Source organism: Hyla sarda, chromosome 6 (assembly GCF_029499605.1).
Source record: "Hyla sarda isolate aHylSar1 chromosome 6, aHylSar1.hap1, whole genome shotgun sequence".
Taxonomy (NCBI): Eukaryota; Metazoa; Chordata; class Amphibia; order Anura; family Hylidae; genus Hyla; species Hyla sarda.
In genome coordinates, this window is record NC_079194.1 from 177,508,515 (window position 1) to 177,526,031 (window position 17,517).

Below are 17,517 nucleotides of genomic sequence, written 5' to 3' on the forward strand. Positions count from 1 at the left end.
TCTGGGCATGCTGGCAGTTGTAGTTTTGCAACATCTGGAGGGCTACAGTATAGAGACCACTAGGCAACTCACCGGCTTCCGTAGGATCCAGGGAGCCGAATAGCCGTCCTCTTCTGCCGCCTGCCGCCACATCCGATCGCTGCCTGCTGCCAATCGCCGATGGGTAAGTGGACTTCGGCACCGATCTTCCTCGGTTTCCCCATCCTGCCCGGCCTATTGTGGGTGGGCAGGACGGGGAAAGCGAAAGTTAACCCCCCACCCCCCCAATCTGCTATTGGCCGTCGCTTCTATCCCTCACTCCTATCCCTTCAGGGGGATCGTGGGTGTCTTAGACAACCGCGATCCCCCTTATATTCCGGGTCACCGAGTCACCATAGACCCGTATGACCCGGAATAAACGCAAATCGCAAATGTGAATTCGCCAACATGGGGGGGGGGGGAAGGGGGGGGTGCCTGCTGATCTATATATGGGACCGGAATTCTCCATGACGTACGCGTACGTCCTTGGTCCTTAAGTACCAGGGAGCTAGGACGTATGCATACGTCCTTGGTCCTTAAGAGGTTAAAGGGAACCTGTTACACTGAAAATGCATTCCAATCTTCAGGCTGTATCATGTAGAACAGTGCAAACTCATATATAGATTTGTGAGAAAAGTTCCACAAAGCTGGTTATTGCAGAAAACCTCTGCATATTCTTAGCTAAGTAGCCAATTGGGTGGTCCTTCTTAGTGATTGACAGCTATTAATGTATGTATAAGAAGTGTGTATAAAATACAGCATTCAATCACTTAAGTAGGACCATACACATGAAAACTTAACCCAGAAAGAGCAGAGATTTCCGTAAATAAATTACTGTAGAACTTTTCCCATAAAACCATAATGTACATCAATTTGCTCAGCTACTCCTGCTCTTTAATATGATGCCCGCAGGTTAGACTACATTTTCAACGGGACAGGTTCCCTCTAAATAATTTGGGGCAGCCCAAGAAATATTTTCTTCACAGGTCTTTTTGCTTACTTGTGCATCTACATCTGGAGGTGCAAGCCCCATTTTCTCCCTATACTTGTACACAGCCTATACATTCACTTTGTTAGGTAAACTTTGCCAGGAAAACTATAAAAAATGACATTATTGATCCCATATGGTGAATGGTAAAAATTTTAAAGAAAAAAAAGTAGTAAAACATGCTAGAAGCAATACATATTGGGTATTGTACCAAGCGGAAAAATCCAGATAACTTGTAGGTGAACAGTGTAAAAAGAATGCAATGCAAATACATAATGTATTTTGGGCTTATACTTTTATGCTTATGAATAGCAGAATTGACATTAACTACTAAAAGGAAAACAATGGGACAGCTGTAATCTACAGGCAACTACTCCACTTCTCTCTTGCCTACTTTTGCTTTATCTACATAACTATTTTGGATCTTACCTGTTCCTTGTGGGTGAGAAGTTTATTGTTCTCCCTCAGCTCTTCCTGTAGTTTCTGGATCTGCTGCTTTTGATCTGAAGCCAGACTTTTGTGTTCTTGAACTTGCATTTCCATATTCTGACGCAAGCTACAGACCTCCTTTTCCAGTCGCTTTACATCTGTGTACAAAGTATTTCATGAAGTACCATAGATTCAATACATAAACCACCCCCCACTATAGCACTGTACTGGACTTACCCTTCAAAGTGCTGTTTCTCTGCTCTTGTTCCTTTGTTAGCTCCAGATTTACTTCTTGAAGAAGCACTTGACTCTTTTCTGTCTCCTTCATCTGTTTCTTCACCTCATCCTCTGAATGGCAAAGTTCCTGAAAACCATAATTTAAGGTAAGTAAACGAAAAGAAAGTGAATACTAGTTATAGATGGTAGGAACTACAAATATACGGACCTGGGTTAGCTGACGAACTAGCCTTTCCATCTCTGCATAACTACTGTCACTATATCGGTGGGAGGCTTTATATGTGGAAAAGTCTGTCTGTAGCTTTACCAGGTCTTCCTCTAGTTCTAACACCTGTTATAGAAAAAAAAATTCTATGTTTATATCAACAGCTCCAATAGGCACTAACTTTACACCAAGTAGTAGCCAAACTTCTAAATCTATTCTGTTAATTGAGTTGAGGTGCCCTGATACCAGCAATGATTTTATTTTGTTGCTATGCCCATATGGGATTTTACTATTTGGTTGACTTTTTTGCCTGAATTGTTAGATGGACAGGAACTTTGCATTAAAAAGGAGGGTCTGTCCAGCACAGGGGGGTGTGGGCCTGATATTTGCACCCAAGTCTAAATAACTTCCCCTAAGTCTCATATTCAGACTCGAGCCTAGCATTCACACTCATTTTTTTTAAATAAAGGGGGAGATTTATCAAAACCTGTCCATAGGAAAAGTAGCTGAGTTGCCAATAGCAACCAATCAGATCGCTTCTTTCATTTTTCGAAGGTATTTTCAAAAATGTAAGCAACCGGATTGTTGCTATAGGTAATTATTCCTCTGGACAGGTTTTGATAAATCTCCCCCAGACTTACCACCTATCTGATAATTCAGGGAACAATGCAGATGGTTATCCAAATAATAAAATGTCTATAGCTTGAGAATCAAGAAGTGTACAGGAAAAGAAAAAAGAAAACAGGATTTCAATCAGGCACCCAAAAGGTTACATAATAAATTGTATTTTTTATGAGTAAATGAAAAATAGGTAGTCCAGCAGTACCTTTAAAATGTAGATCCTTTATTGAGCTTTTCTTTAAAATGCAGAGCACACACCATACACCTTCACCTGGTCAGCAAACCTCTCCTATGGACACGTTTCGAACACATGTGCGTTCTTGATCTTGGTGATCAAGAACACGCATGCGTTCGAAACGCGTTCATAGGAGAGGTTTGCTGACCAGGTGAAGGTGTATGGTGTGTGCTCTGCATTTTAAAGAAAAGCTCAATAAAGGATCTACATTTTAAAGGTACTGCTGGACTACCTATTTTTCATTTACTCACAAGTACCAAGCCGGGCCGGGCTCGAGTCCTTGCAGACCGTGGAGGAGGTGAGCTGAAAGACTTATTTTTCTATACTCATTTGTCGTGTATTTTTTATACAGACCACACAGCTCCTCTTACCAGTACGTAGACCTAAAATCACCTTTAACTGACAAATGGATGACAGATGGAAACAGCTGTTAGTGTGGGGGCTAAAGGCATATGGGTATATCCAGTCACAAGTAGCTCCATCAACATACATTATCCTCTGGTACAGTCACAGTGATTGATACAATTCTGGCTTCTACCTCTTGAGGAAGCTTATTGAAGTGAGATTTACATAGCTTCCACAGGTACACGATAGATGTAGGGGAAGATGGCAGCAATGTTAGGTAACATTCTGTGATGCTATTGGTCTTTACAGCACAATGAATACAGTATGTATTCATTGTTTGTTGCTGGATCAAATCAATAGTTTTTCTTCAACAACTGCGGAGCTGCAAAATGTACTTGATAATGGTATACATGGAAGATAACTAGGTACATCTGGGTATTAAGAGAAGAAAAGGAAAAAAAATAGCTGACATAAATAAACCTGCTTCACATATATATAGGGTCAGAAACTAGAGCTCATCATTAATAGGAAATATCCGAGGAATTCAAACAATACAGGTGTAGGAGAAGTGCAAACAGTGCAAAAAAAATTATGGTATTCTGCTATTCAAACAGATCCAACTAGAACTCTAAAGTGCAAAAAGAAAGTACATAGTAGTACTCACTGTATTCATATAAAAAAAAAAAAAAAAAAAAAAAAGATTCTATTTCATCATGATTAAAATGTCTTGGAAGACGTGGACATGGGGGTAGGAAAAACAAACATCAGCTACAACTGTTTCACGCCTCTTGTTGCTATCTTACAATGTAAATTTGTGAAAAATACAGCATATTCTTAGACTGTGTCCCATGTTATAAAATAAATGTGGTGCATCTTTTCAGTTCTAGTCTAAGTCCAGACCAGCCTAGTTGTTTTAAACTGTGCCCGAATGTTGTGTTCCTATCTGGGAACGAGGGCTTCTGTGAATATGTTATATATGTCCCTGACCCCTTTAAACCAATGGCTGCAAATGGACGTAACTGTATGTCCATTTTTGCAATGCTCTCTTGAAAATGGGTGTCAAGTTTCGTTCATTGGATGGCACAGCACAAAAGCCGTGCCTATGCAATCAAGGTGCTTCCTCTGCAACAGCCAGGATCAGAGAGAACTTCAAATTACTTATTTTCCCATTTAATAGCCTATGTGATTCCTAAAATATTTAGAAATCACTCGATTACTAAAAATGGCTCCTTAGGAATCTCAATTCCCTACACACTGCTGTTCATTGTCTGTTGTCTCTAGCAGCAGAGAGATAAAGACAGAACACAGGCAGTTTGGTTGGACTTGGGCTGCATTCACATCACGTTTCCTGTATCAGGTTTTTGATGAAAAATGGATTTCTCAAAACTGGACTAAACTGGACGAAAACGTGTGTACAAATTTGAACCCGTATATGGTTGTAAACCGTATACGGTTTGAAATATTGTGTCTGTTTGCATCAGTTTAAAAAAAAAGTATGCGTTTTTAACTTTTCATTCTATTTCATTCGGTGTGCACTGCACACCGAATTATGTAAACCGGATGGAACGGTATGCACATACGGTTCTCTACGGTTTTCATTGACTCCCATGTTAAAGGAACCGTATACAGTTTCAATATGGTTTTTCATTCAGACAAAAAACAGTGGTAGGCTACGGTATGGGTAAGGGGGGAAAAAAAACGGACAAAACAGTACAAGACGCAAAAAGTACACAACCGGATTCATCATTTGGCATACGGTTTTCAATGGAGAGTCAATGCATACGGTTTTCAAATTGAAAACGTATACGGGAACTGTATTGCAAAAATGTGGTGTGAATGCAGCCTTAGTTGAGAAACCTAAGACTGTGTACATGCATCAATGAGACTGTCTGCACCCTGCAGAGAGTCCATGCTGAAACAATGCTTCTATCCTATCTTACTACCCAATAGGTTCTAGGTAGCTGTCATTTGTAAATACTTGTGTTCCCACAATGTGGGCAGTGCTGCCTCCTAAGTGTAATTGCCAACACCCTCCCCTTAATCATCAAAGAGCAGCAGTTCACTGCTTAGACCAGGGCTGCTTTTGTGATGTAGAACCTTTTTTGGATTGATGCTGTTGCTGTGACCCTTTCTGCTCACATTGGGAGGAATTTATCATTATATGCAGCATATCTCTGAGCTCTAAATTTGTTGCAGTTACTTTTTGGATCTTTTCAAGTAGACAATTTTGTCATGATTGAGTAGGTATGTCAATATCAAGTAGTTTATCTGCAGTGCCGATTAATTCATCATGTGCCACTTTTGGTGAGAATAAGCAAAAAAAAAAAAAAAAAAATCACTAATCCCTCAATTTGGCTAAAATGTATACCAGTCCTAATCTAGCTAACAAAACTGTCTGGGGAGAGCATTAATAAAATGTCCCAAATTGTCGCAAAAGGGTAAAAAGTCACTGCAAAAGTCACAGGGAAAGTCACCATACAAAGTGGTGCACTGAAATGTAATTTATCAGTGTGTACTAGAACCATTTTTAACACACGCCATGCAACCATTTAATAAATATGCTGAAGGTACATGTTATCTCCACACAAATTAAAATGTGTACACCACCATTGATTAATTCCCCAAATGGTACATTGCAAAGCCAGTGCATCAATAACACTGTGTAAATCATCCTCCAGCACAATGCCAGCTTGTATAGTCCAGTGGATTTTCTCTTATAATTATGTCATTGGCATAGCAAAGATGAGTAGGTGCTATCCTATGATTGGCTAGAGAAGTAAGCGAAAGTGTGAGTACTGCTGAAATGTATAGAAATAGAGAAATATGTATGAGAAATAGATGTGCTTCCTTAAGGGGGTTCTAAGGTGCTCAATAATAGGAGTAAAAATCTACTTGTCACCACTATGAGGGTTCAATGTAACCAAATAATGTAGTTAAAAAAAAAAATATTTTAAAAGTATAGTTAAGCTTTGAACTTTATATACCTTGGAAAACAGTACTATATAAACTAATTCCTACCATTATTGTGCAAAAGTGGCAAAACATAATTGGGATAAGTCATATTGATGCCCCTGGATCCCTTGCCCCGTATCCCTCAGATAGCCCTCTCCAATATTCAGGTGGTTAAGGAATTTAAATACTTAGGTATTATCATCACACCCTTTTTACACGATTTTATACCCCGGAATCTGACGCCCCTGCTGGACAAGAGTTCTCAGAAGGTAGCTGTCTGGTGTATATTGCCGATCTCAGTGATTGGCCGGACTAATCTAACAAAAATGGTGCTCATGCCGCAGTTATTATATGTGCTGCAGAACTCACCAGTGTGGATAGCCATGACTTACTTTTATAGGATACGGCGGCTTTTCAGACAGTTGGTGTGTGTGTGTGGGGGGGGGGGGGGGACTGCCAGGATCAAACTTGAGACACTACAAAGGGGAAAAACTTCAGGTGGGCTAGCGTTACCTAATCCCTGGTTGTATTTCCTTGCCTCACAGATACATCAGATTAGAGGGTGGGCGAAGATATCTCTTCTGGGTCCTACGGGTCGGTTGTTTATGGCCAGACATGGAGGGAGGGTGCCATTGCATATTCTGGAGATTGGAGCCCTGACCAGACCTCCAGATTCCTCTCCCACTACCCAACTCCTTTGCAAGCTTTGGGGCCACGTGCGTAAATTACTGGGTCTTACAAGTTTCATATCGTGTACACCGCTGTGGCGTAACCCGGGCTTGCCAGTTTTCTACTCTTTTGTGGATGCTGGTTATTGGGAAAGGAAGGGACTGTGTGAAGTGGGGCAGTTGGCTGTACAGGGGGTAGTCCGATCTTTTGAGGACTTGCAGGAGGAGTTTGCTTTACCGCGCTCCTCGTTTTATCGGTACCTGCAACTCCGTCACGTGTACGAAACTCAAAATTGTCTGCGGCTGATGGAGGTGCAAACTAACAGGGTCCTAGAATCGGTTATTGTGAAACGGGAATCTGCTGGAGTTATTTCTTGGCTGTACGGTGAGCTATTGAGTTTTTACCATGAACGGTTCCCTTTGACGGTCCGACATAAGTGGGAGAGAGACCTTGGTGGGCTGAGTGACGATGAATGGTGTATAGTCTTGTCGCTTACCGCGTCGTTGTCTCTGTCGGAGGCTAACAGGCTGTCACAGCTGTTCTTTCTGCATAGGGTGTATAAGACCCCTCTGTTCTTATATAAGGTTGGTGTTCGGTCCGACTCTGCCTGCCCTAGGTGTGGGGAGCTGGAGGCTCACTTGCTTCACATGATGTGGGAGTGCCCCATTTTGGATACTTATTGGGCTGATGTGTTACGCCTTGTCAGGGATTTTTATGGGGTTACTCTGCTTAGAGAACCTAAGGTATGCTTACTTGGTCTTATTGGATGTGATAGGGAACCTTCCATGAGAGAGGTGGGGATCTTACGTGTGCTGTACCAAGCCAGGAAACTCATTGCGCAGTACTGGATTAGACCGGCTCTTCCGGGTGTAGCTGATCTTATTAACAGAATATGGCAGATAGTACGCTTGGAGAAAGGGATATATATTAAACGTAACGTTGAACGGAAATTTGATAATATTTGGGGACCCTGGGTACACCATTTTGACCCCCTGAGGACTGGTTCGTAATTGCTTGTGACCCCTCGGCCTGTGTTTATCTTGGAATTGGCTTATGGTCTGGGAACTCTCTGTATGTGACTTCACTCTCTTCCTTGTCTGCCCTTTTCTTTCTCTCCTCTTCTGGTGGCTGTGTTGGATTGCCTGGGGGTGCTGCATGCTGGAGTCGTGTGCGCTGGGATTGGGGGAGTCTCCCTATTGGAATGTGAGTATATTAAAACCTATAGTTTACTGCTTGTGTATATTCCTGCTCCTGTAGAGGGAAGTGACGGATTGTTTGTATGTACGGTGGGTGGGGGGTTTATTGTTGGGGAAATATTGTTGTATGTTTAAAAATGGTTAAACTATTAATAAAAATATCTGATTTTAATTTTAAAAAAAGTGGCAAAACATAAAAACCTCTATAAATTGCCCACAGAATAATGGTAATGTTATTTATGCATCACAATTGAATCATAAATTGCATAATAATGCATAATAGCATAAACAACAACAATTGTTGTTTTACCCACTATGAAGGTAAAATTATATGTGAAGACAACTCACACAGCTACGCTGATGGAAAATAAGAATAAGAATTTTATGGCTCTAAAAATGTGGCAACGTAAAAATAAAAAATAATTTAGCTGTCTCTAATTGCAAAACAGGCCTATTCCTGAAAAGGAAAGGGGGGGGGGGGGGGTATAGGGTAACACATAGCTACAGGCGGACAAAGGAGCTTACCTGGTTCTGTAGTCTTGCTGCATGCTCTCTGACAGACTGTAAAATTTCTTCACTTTGCTGTGCTTGCTCTCGGCTTACACTCAGATCTGTCTGTGTTGCCTGAAGTTCATGGGTCAGTTGGTCAATGGCTTCCTCACAGCTCTCCAGCTCAGAGCATTTACTCTCTAGCTCCTGCTGCAGAACCAGGAGTTCCCCACGCAGAGCAGAGAGACGTGAATCTCGCTCTGATACCTGTAAACATGGAGACATAGAAGTATAACTGCATTTACCCCTAAAATATGTCCCTAAGTATGTCTCTCAACATCTCTCCAAACATCAACTATTGTATAAATGTATTTCCTTTTTTTGGTCTACGTTGAAGTTACAACTATTAATTGCAGTCTGTATTATTCTTTATCACCTTTCTTTTCAAAAACCCAGAATAGTATAGGGGTACAGCAATTTCTGTGGCTGTCTCATTCATTTTAATGAGGCTTTATGTGGAAATAACTCCATTCATATCAATGGAACTGCTTTTCAGTTGCAGGAATGTCTGCAGCAAATCAGTTGCATGTGAATTCTGCCTTAAAAGGGGTACTCCTGCAAATATCTTATCCCCTAGCCTAGCCAAAGGATTGGGGATAAGAAGCAAGATCATGGGGGTCCAGCCATGATCTCCACTGTGTGCCCAATGACTGGCTATGCCGGCCGCCACGCCCTCTCCATTCAAGTCTATGGGAGGAGGTGTGTCGGCTATGTACTTTGTTCACAAACGCGGAAGCTGCAAGCTTCCATGTTCTGGACACCACCATTGCCGGCCTGGAGATTGCGGGGGTTCCCCAGCAGCAGGACCCCCACAATCTAACAACTTATCCACTATCCTTTGGATAGGGGATAAAATGTTTACAGCAGAGTATCCGTTTAAACTCCCAATCTACTGCTGCACATTTTAAAAAGGTTGCACAGATCTAGAAAAATGTGAGGGGATCTTTAAGGGCTTCTGGGTATTTGTTGTATAAAGAGCATCCTCCCATATGCCAGGAGATCATTTCTATTGGTTGGTTTTACAGCCCAGGTCTATTTATAGGAGTGGTGCAATTTATTGAAGAACTTTACTATGTTTTTGTAATCCCCAACAACCCCGTCAAGTCTGTGGAAACTTGGTAGAGTATATTCTCACGCAGCATATATGTTGCAGAAAGGTTTGCATTTGTCCAATTTATTTGATTGGGGCTTACAGAAACCTATGTGTATTGTGCAGAATCAGATCTGCCAGTGGAAATACAATAGCTTTTCCTTTTTTAACAATAGTGGCAAACTATACATACCTCTACTTTCATTTCCCGAGCTTCATCCTCCAGCTGTCTAACACTGGCCTCCAGTTCCCCAGCACGAGTCACACAAGCCTGGTATTTGCTGCAGTAAAGCTCCGTACTGCTATTTGATGAGCTGTACAGACTCTCTGCACTCACTGCCCTCTCCTCCGCCTCCCACAGACTTGACTGTAGCTTATGAACCTCTTCATCTCGCTGACGCAGCTCAGTATCTCGCTGTGATACCTAAGGCAAAACCAGAAGTTATCACAAAGCACATCTTAAAGACTATAGTTAGTGTGTGCTCACATTTGTATGACAATCCAGCATAATTTCCCTCTGCGTAGTATAGAAACACTAGAAGGAAACTTGTCAGATGTGTTACCATAGTTTTCTAAGTGTTATGGGCATCTAATGCATCAGTTGCTGGCTAGACACGTCGATGAGCTGGATCAAAATCAGTGAATGCAGCCTTTTTTAAATCAAACTTCTTGACAGGTCAGGTGCAGTTACACATTCTCTCCGGGAACGGGGCGTGTCGACTGCAGCAGCAGACACGCCCCCTGTATATATCTCTATGGGAGAGCCATTCGGGAGAGCTGGGTACAACAAATCCAGATTCTAGCATTTTAGTCTCCGGTAGCTTGTATCTTACCAGATGCCATCCATATGTGTAGCAAAGAAGATATGCAAATGATGTCCAGTATGTACTGCATACACAATGGATTTTTATTTTTTCCAGCAGTATGCCCTCTTCCCTAATAATGTCCACCTCCTCATACATGGTTTGATCGGGAGCAGCATTTATTCTCCATTAAATACCATTTATAATTGTGTGCTGGGCAAGTAAGGGAAGGTGGGAAATATCCTGATTTATGATATGTAACAAATGGCTCAAATATATGTAAAGTTGACTTCTATTGATCAAAAATAACCCATAGAACGGGAGTTATCTTTCCTGTAAAAATACAGCAACCCTGTAGGAAGATACACAAACTGTTCCTCATGTCATTACCTGTCATCTGTGAGAAGATGGGTCTGGATGCAAAGACCCCTTACTAATCACTAAAACAAACACATAAGTGTTCACCTTAAAGCTATGCCCCTTCAGGAGTGTTCTGCTCTTTGGGGAGGTGGGGTTATCAATGTCTGGATGTATAGATGGTCTGCGAACTCTTTGAAGGAGATATATTATGTACAAAAACTTTAGATCACAGAGGGTCTGACCACTGGGACCTCCGAGATCTCCTGTACGGGGTCCCAGCCCTCTCCGGGAATGGAGCGTGTCGACCCCCGCACAAAGCAGCCACAGACACGCCCCCTGTATATATCTCTATGGGAGAGACATTTGGTTATCTACAGCTCTCCCATAGAGATATATGAAGGGGGTGTGTCGGCTGAGGTTTTGTCTGGGAGCTGACACACACTGTTCTTGGGGAGAGCCGAGGCCCGTAGAGGGGATAGCGGGGGATCCCAAGGGTCGAACCCCCTGCGATCCAAAACTTAACCCCTATCCTGTGGATAGGGGATACGTTTTTGTGCATCATGCTTCCGCTTTAAGAACAGCTAAACAGAGTTAATCAGAGCAGAAAGGACACAGTATTTAGCAGTGCTTCTAACCCTGTTTTTTAGCAATTGGTGTAGTGCTTAGCACCTGGAAACCCCACAAACTTTAAAGGGGATGTTCACACTGAGAAAATGGTGAGGAAAATTTCCTTGCTGAAATTTTCTTGCAAAACTATGCCGGAATTTGCGCTTATTTGGCCCACTGACTGAGCTGCTATTGGTTGCTTGGCACAGATTGATAAATCTGTGCAAATAAGTTCAGTAGGGTAAAGTCTGCATCTGTAAAGTGACAAATCCAGCACTGCCATTTTTTTTCCTGTATAGAAACAGAAAAATAAAAACACAAGCACAGATGTGAACCTAACCTAGCTTATATAATGAATGTACATAAAAGGTTGTGTCATTGTAAATACATTGGACCAGATTTATCAATCTGACTAATACCAAAACTTTTTGCTTTTGCCCATAACAACAATCACAGCTCAGCTTTTAAATCTTAACAAGTTCTGGTAAAATGAAAGCGGAGTTGTGACTGGTTGCTATGATTTTTACAGATTTTGAGCCAGTGTTATATTACAAAGCTGCATTTACAATATTGGGTTTTTTATAGGGTTTTGCTTGCAAGAGTCAACAAGCTTGTAATCAATCAACTAACACCACCTCTGTTGTTCTATTGTAGTAGAGGAGATTTTTTTCTCCTTCATACGACTACTAAACGGTTCTGAAGCTTACAGAAGTGGGAATGCTGCTCTCTACTAAAATAAACAGCAAAACAGTGCAAGGGAAGTATTACAGTTACGATTATTCCACATAAGAAGTTATGTATAAAAATGATTTGTGTGTAAACTTGTGTTTGAGGTGAATATAAACAAAATTCCAAATGATCTTGCTCGGGGTACACATTCTGTTTCTTCTAGCCTAGGCGAGTTCCTCTGAGTGGAAAGAATGAAGCCACAAAAAGACAACACCAAAGAATTATTTATACCTTGCATATCAGTACATATAGGGTACACTCACACATGCATATTTTTTTTACAGATTTACTGCAGTTAATTTTGCTACCCATAGCAAAATCAGTTGCAGAAAATCTGCAGCAAAAGATGCACGTGTGAACATACCCATACATAGTATAGGTAAATAAGTAGTTGCAGTAAACCATCATACTTTTACTGACTAAAGCATAACCATAGAAAATTACTCTCGCTGTAACTGCCTGTTGCAATTGTTTTAGCATTTTTTCTGAGCCAATGCTATGGATGTTCACACTGAGAAAATGGTGAGGAAAATTTCCTTGCTGAAATTTTCTTGCAAAACTATGCCGGAATTTGCGCTTATTTGGCCCACTGACTGAGCTGCTATTGGTTGCTTGGCACAGTTTGATAAATCTGTGCAAATAAGTTCAGTAGGGTAAAGTCTGCATCTGTAAAGTGACAAATCCAGCACTGCCATTTTTTTCCTGTATAGAAACAGAAAAATAAAAACACAAGCACAGATGTGAACCTAACCTAGCTTATATAATGAATGTACATAAAAGGTTGAGTCGTTGTAAATACATTGGACCAGATTTATCAATCTGCCTAATACCAAAACTTTTTGCTTTTGCCCATAACAACAATCACAGCTCAATCACAATGAGGGACATTTATCAATGTTTGCTTATGTATTCTTTTTTTTAGTAATTTTTTCCTTACTTTTTTTTTGCTTATGTGTGACTTATTTATCAACTGGTTTCAGCCTGTTGATAATTTTCTTTCACGTAAGCAATTTTTCCTTTTTTACTTTGGTAGCAGCTTTTTCTGCTCCATGTTTGAGCTGGAGTACATTTAGTAAATTTTTAACGCTGTTGCGACTTTTTTTGGCGCAGTTGCGACTGTCGCAGTTAATAAATACCTGACTACCCGTAGTCCATTTTAAAATTATTACTACATAGTAAATTTTAGGAAAACTTGCTTTTCTCGCTTTCCAGTCAAAATGTCGCACGAAAAATCGTGTAGTCGCAGTTGCGACAATTTTGCGACAATTATAGTAAAGAAAACCTGACTAAACCCGTTGATAAATGTCCATAAATGGGACTATTTCAACATCAGGTTAGTATACTACAAAACACTGGATTAATTTAACTGAATAATATATAATGAATAGAAGATAAAATACTGTACTTTAACCCCTTAAGGACGGACCCAATTTTTACCTTAATGACCAGGCTCTTTTTCTCTTTAAATGGTAATAACTTTAGAACGCTTTCTCTGAGCGGAGTGATTCTGAAAATGTCTTTTTGTGACATATTGTACTTTATATAAGTGGTGCATATTTGTTGACACATGAAAAACTCACAAATATTGTGAAAAACTGGAAAATTTCTGGCTTTTTTATTTTATTTATTTTTTTACTATTTCTGTTATGGTGTTTACTGTGCGGTAAAAGTGATGTTATATTTATTCTGTGGGTCGGTAGGATTATGGCGATACCCATTTTATATAGCTTTTTATGTTTGTTTTCCTTTTTTCTGAGCAAAATAATTTTTTTCCCTTTTTTTGTGCTATCATGTTCCGACAGCCGTAACTTTTATTTTTCATCCAACGCCATTCAGTGAGGGCTGATTCTTTGCAGGACAAGCTGTACTTTTTATTGGTATAATTTTTGCAATACATGCTACCTTGTGATCTTTTTTATTCTCCTATTTGTATAAAAATTGACGCTATTTTTGTTGTTGTTTTTTTACGGCATCCACCGTGGGGGACAATATAGATTATATATTAGTAGCAGTCCTACTAGGCTAGGAAGAAAATTTTACAATAAGGCAGAATAAATAGAGATAAATAAGAAAGAAAGGAAGTGTCTGATAATAAGATATAAAATATAATTACATTTATTGAATAATACTGTGAGGTCTGGGGCAGGGCCCTTGCCGCAGACAGCTCACTAAAATAGAATGGTAAAAGTTAGTTATAAACATTTATTTAAAACATGACGTAAAAATAGTATTGCACTTAAACGGTGGGACAATGGTGAGGTTTATAGTCCATTTTATGTAATAGGATATGTCCAATAAATAGTTTTTGCAGCGCTGGAGGCTCGCAGTTACGAGCCCACTGAGTATACTTGTATGCGCAGTAGTGCTAAAGATCTATCCTCTATACCCCGACGGCACGAGGACAAAGTACAAGAGGAAAATAGATCAAAGTCAGGCACTTAGTGTCTCTTACCGTCTCAAGCAAAAGAAGTCATATGCGCATAGCAGTGCTTAACGATGATCCAGATTGAGGTCTCTCAGCCCCGGCAGCACGGGGAAGGTGTAGGAGAGGTGAAGATGTCCCTTTTTCAATGGTGGATATGCAAAGACTGTCTTTGCATTTCCACCATTGAAAAAGGGGACGCTGCTCCCCGAAACGCGTCTGGTCCAAGACTGCCTTTGCACAAGAAGTCGGGACTATTTGGATTATTTGTCCACCACTTTTGGTCTTTTACTGCCCTCTCAGCTTCTCCCGCGCCGTAAGGGTAGAGATAGATCCCACTCCAAAGACCTCCGGCGCTGCCAAATGCTACAAACTAACATAACCTTTTCCAGCGGACTACGCAATAACCATCTGTACCGGACATCTTCACCTCTCCTACACCTTCCCCGTGCTGCCGGGGCTGAGAGGCATCAATCCGGATCATCGTTAAGCACTGCTGTGCGCATATGACTGCTTTAGCCGGAGCCGGAGAGGCACTAAGTGCCTGACTTTGATCTATTTTTCCTCTTGTACTTTGTCCCCGTGCCGTCGGGGTATAGAGGATAGATCTTTAGCGCTATTGCGCATACAAGTATACTCAGTGGGCTCGTAACTGCGAGCCTCCAGCGCTGCAAAAACTGTTTATTGGACATATCCTATTACATACAATGGACTATAAAACCCCACCATTGTCCCACTGTTTAAGTGCAATACTATTTACCGTTCTATTTTGGTGAGCTGTCTGCGGCAACGGCCCTGCCCCAGACCTCATAGTATTATTCAATAAATGTAATTATATTTTATATCTTATTATCAGACACTTCCTTTATTTCTTATTTATCTCTATTTATTCTACCTTATTCAAAATTTTTCTTCCTAGCCTAGTAGGACTGCTATTTTTCTATTTTTTAAATCAGTATCTATTTGGTCCTCGCTTTAGGTCTCGTACAAGTGTGGGAGCTCTACGTAAAATGTAAATTATATTCCTAATTTAGATTATAGCTTTATAGTACACATCATTACGGACGTGGCAATAACTTATATGTATATGATATATATTTTTTTTTTTATGATAATGCAGGGCTTTTATTAGGAAAGGGGCATTTTTTTTTTTTTACTTCATACTTTTAATGCTAAACTTTTTTTTTCCAACTTTTTACAGGTTGGTTATGCTATGCTGGAATACATTTGTACTGCAGCATAGTATGACCTGACCAGCTGAACACAGTACAGCCTGTGCAATCCAGCCTGTGGATGGATCTTACAGGTTTCCGTAGCAGGCAGACAGGAGGCCATCATTTGACCTTTTGCTGCCATAGCAACCAACGGCGACTTGCGATAGTTGGTTGCTAGGTCAGATTGACCGCAGCACTGAAGGAGTTAACTGTCAGGATCGGAGCTCCCCTCCGCTCCTGACAGGTGCAGCGGGTACCCGGCGACATTGTGATTGCTGGCCCCAGCCGCCGATCACCGCCCACACGCTCGGGGCACCGTGCTCGGGAATATATGTCCATTTGTATAAAGTCACAGGAAAAATGGACATGTGTATATATACGTCCATTTGCGGCAAGAAGTTAATAATAAAAGATTTAAAGGAGTCTTACCTGCTCTTCCAGCTGCAGCTGTAGATGCTGTGATAGTGTCAGATCCTGCGAGAGTCTCTCAATTTTCACTCGGCAGTGCTGAAGCTCCAAGTCTTGTTCCTCGTGTCTTCTAGTTACAGATTCCAGTTTCTCCTGCAGTCGCACAGTGTCACTTTTCAAGCGATCAGTATCCACCTGATGTGTCTGTTTCAGAGAGGAGAGCTGATGCTGAAGTCTCTGCACCTGCAAACACAAAGGGGGGAATTGATCAAGGGTGGTGTAGGTGAACTATTGCATGGCATGCAATATATATGGTGCTAGTACACATTTTTTTTACACTTTCGTACACTACTTTTACTGCAATTTTTTACCCATTGTGACTATAAGTACAATTTTGTTTATAATGCTGTCCCCAGCCAGTCTTGTAAACCAGGTCTAGCTGGTGTACATTTGAGACAAATTGAGGACTTTGTAACATTTTTGCTACTTTTTTACCAAAAGTTGAAGAAAAGCAACTGGAATTTGACTTACCTACACAATAGGGTAAAATTGTCCACTTGAAAAGTCTCAAAAAAAAAAAAGGTTCTGCAACAACTTTAGAGACAAATTTACACGAATTCTCCCGAAAACAGCTTAACCCCTTAAGACACAGCCAATTTTGGCTTTAAGGACTATTTCATTTTTACATTTTCGTTCTTTCCTCCTCACCTTTTAAGAGGCATAACTTTTTCCTTTTTCCATCTTAAGACCCATATGGGGGCTTGTTTTTTCCACTTTGTAATGACAACCTTCATTTATGTGTGGAAAATAAAAAGCTTGCGAAACCGCACGTCTTACAGTCTTACTGTGTGCTAGGTGCACAGCGATGAACATGTACGTCAAGTGTTCTCTACATGATAATAATGACAGTCAATATCTACCAGTCATTTTGGCTTTTTCTTTTAATTCCAGACATCATTCTCTCACCTCAGAATAATAGTTCTCTCTCTCCTGCTGCAACTTTTGAATAATGGTTTCATTTTCAATGGCTACATTATCACGTTCTGTGCAAATGTCCTGGAGGCTTTGAACATCACTTTGTAGGTTTTTGAGCTTTAAACGAGCACTGCTCAACTCCTCAACACGTTCTGCAAGCTGGAAAAGACAAATAACAGGTATTTACCAATCCATATGGTCATTACTACTAATGCAATGTGTTCACGATATTTTACATCCAGTTGCTTAGCTGCACTAATGCAAAGCAAAGATTTTATATAAAACTTTTTCTTCAGAGCCCCCATTCATACCTCACTTCTTGCTTGTTGGAGCTCTTCTTCTCTAGCTGTTAGGTCTGTGCGTAAATTCAGGATCACCTGATCCCGACTTGATACCTGTAGTTATAAAAATAGAAGTGAGAACTGAAGATTTGCAGTTACTTAGTTTGCATAATGGCTAATACAAA

At 40.7% G+C, this 17,517-nt stretch overlaps 1 protein-coding gene across 9 annotated transcripts in view; it reads right to left on the reverse strand.

The window, feature by feature from the left end:
* Window positions 1–17,517, reverse strand: part of PMFBP1 (polyamine modulated factor 1 binding protein 1) — a 302,187-nt gene that overhangs the window by 70,644 nt on the left and 214,026 nt on the right. For all 9 annotated transcript variants that reach the window (XM_056525902.1, XM_056525909.1, XM_056525905.1 and 6 more), the window contains 8 exons: window positions 17,363–17,446; window positions 17,043–17,210; window positions 16,098–16,319; window positions 9,728–9,958; window positions 8,421–8,651; window positions 1,881–2,003; window positions 1,673–1,799; window positions 1,436–1,593 (listed from right to left, as the gene is read on the reverse strand). In XM_056525902.1, coding sequence (XP_056381877.1) covers window positions 1,436–1,593; window positions 1,673–1,799; window positions 1,881–2,003; window positions 8,421–8,651; window positions 9,728–9,958; window positions 16,098–16,319; window positions 17,043–17,210; window positions 17,363–17,446 — 1,344 coding nt within the window. The remainder of the gene's footprint in view (window positions 1–1,435; window positions 1,594–1,672; window positions 1,800–1,880; window positions 2,004–8,420; window positions 8,652–9,727; window positions 9,959–16,097; window positions 16,320–17,042; window positions 17,211–17,362; window positions 17,447–17,517) is intronic.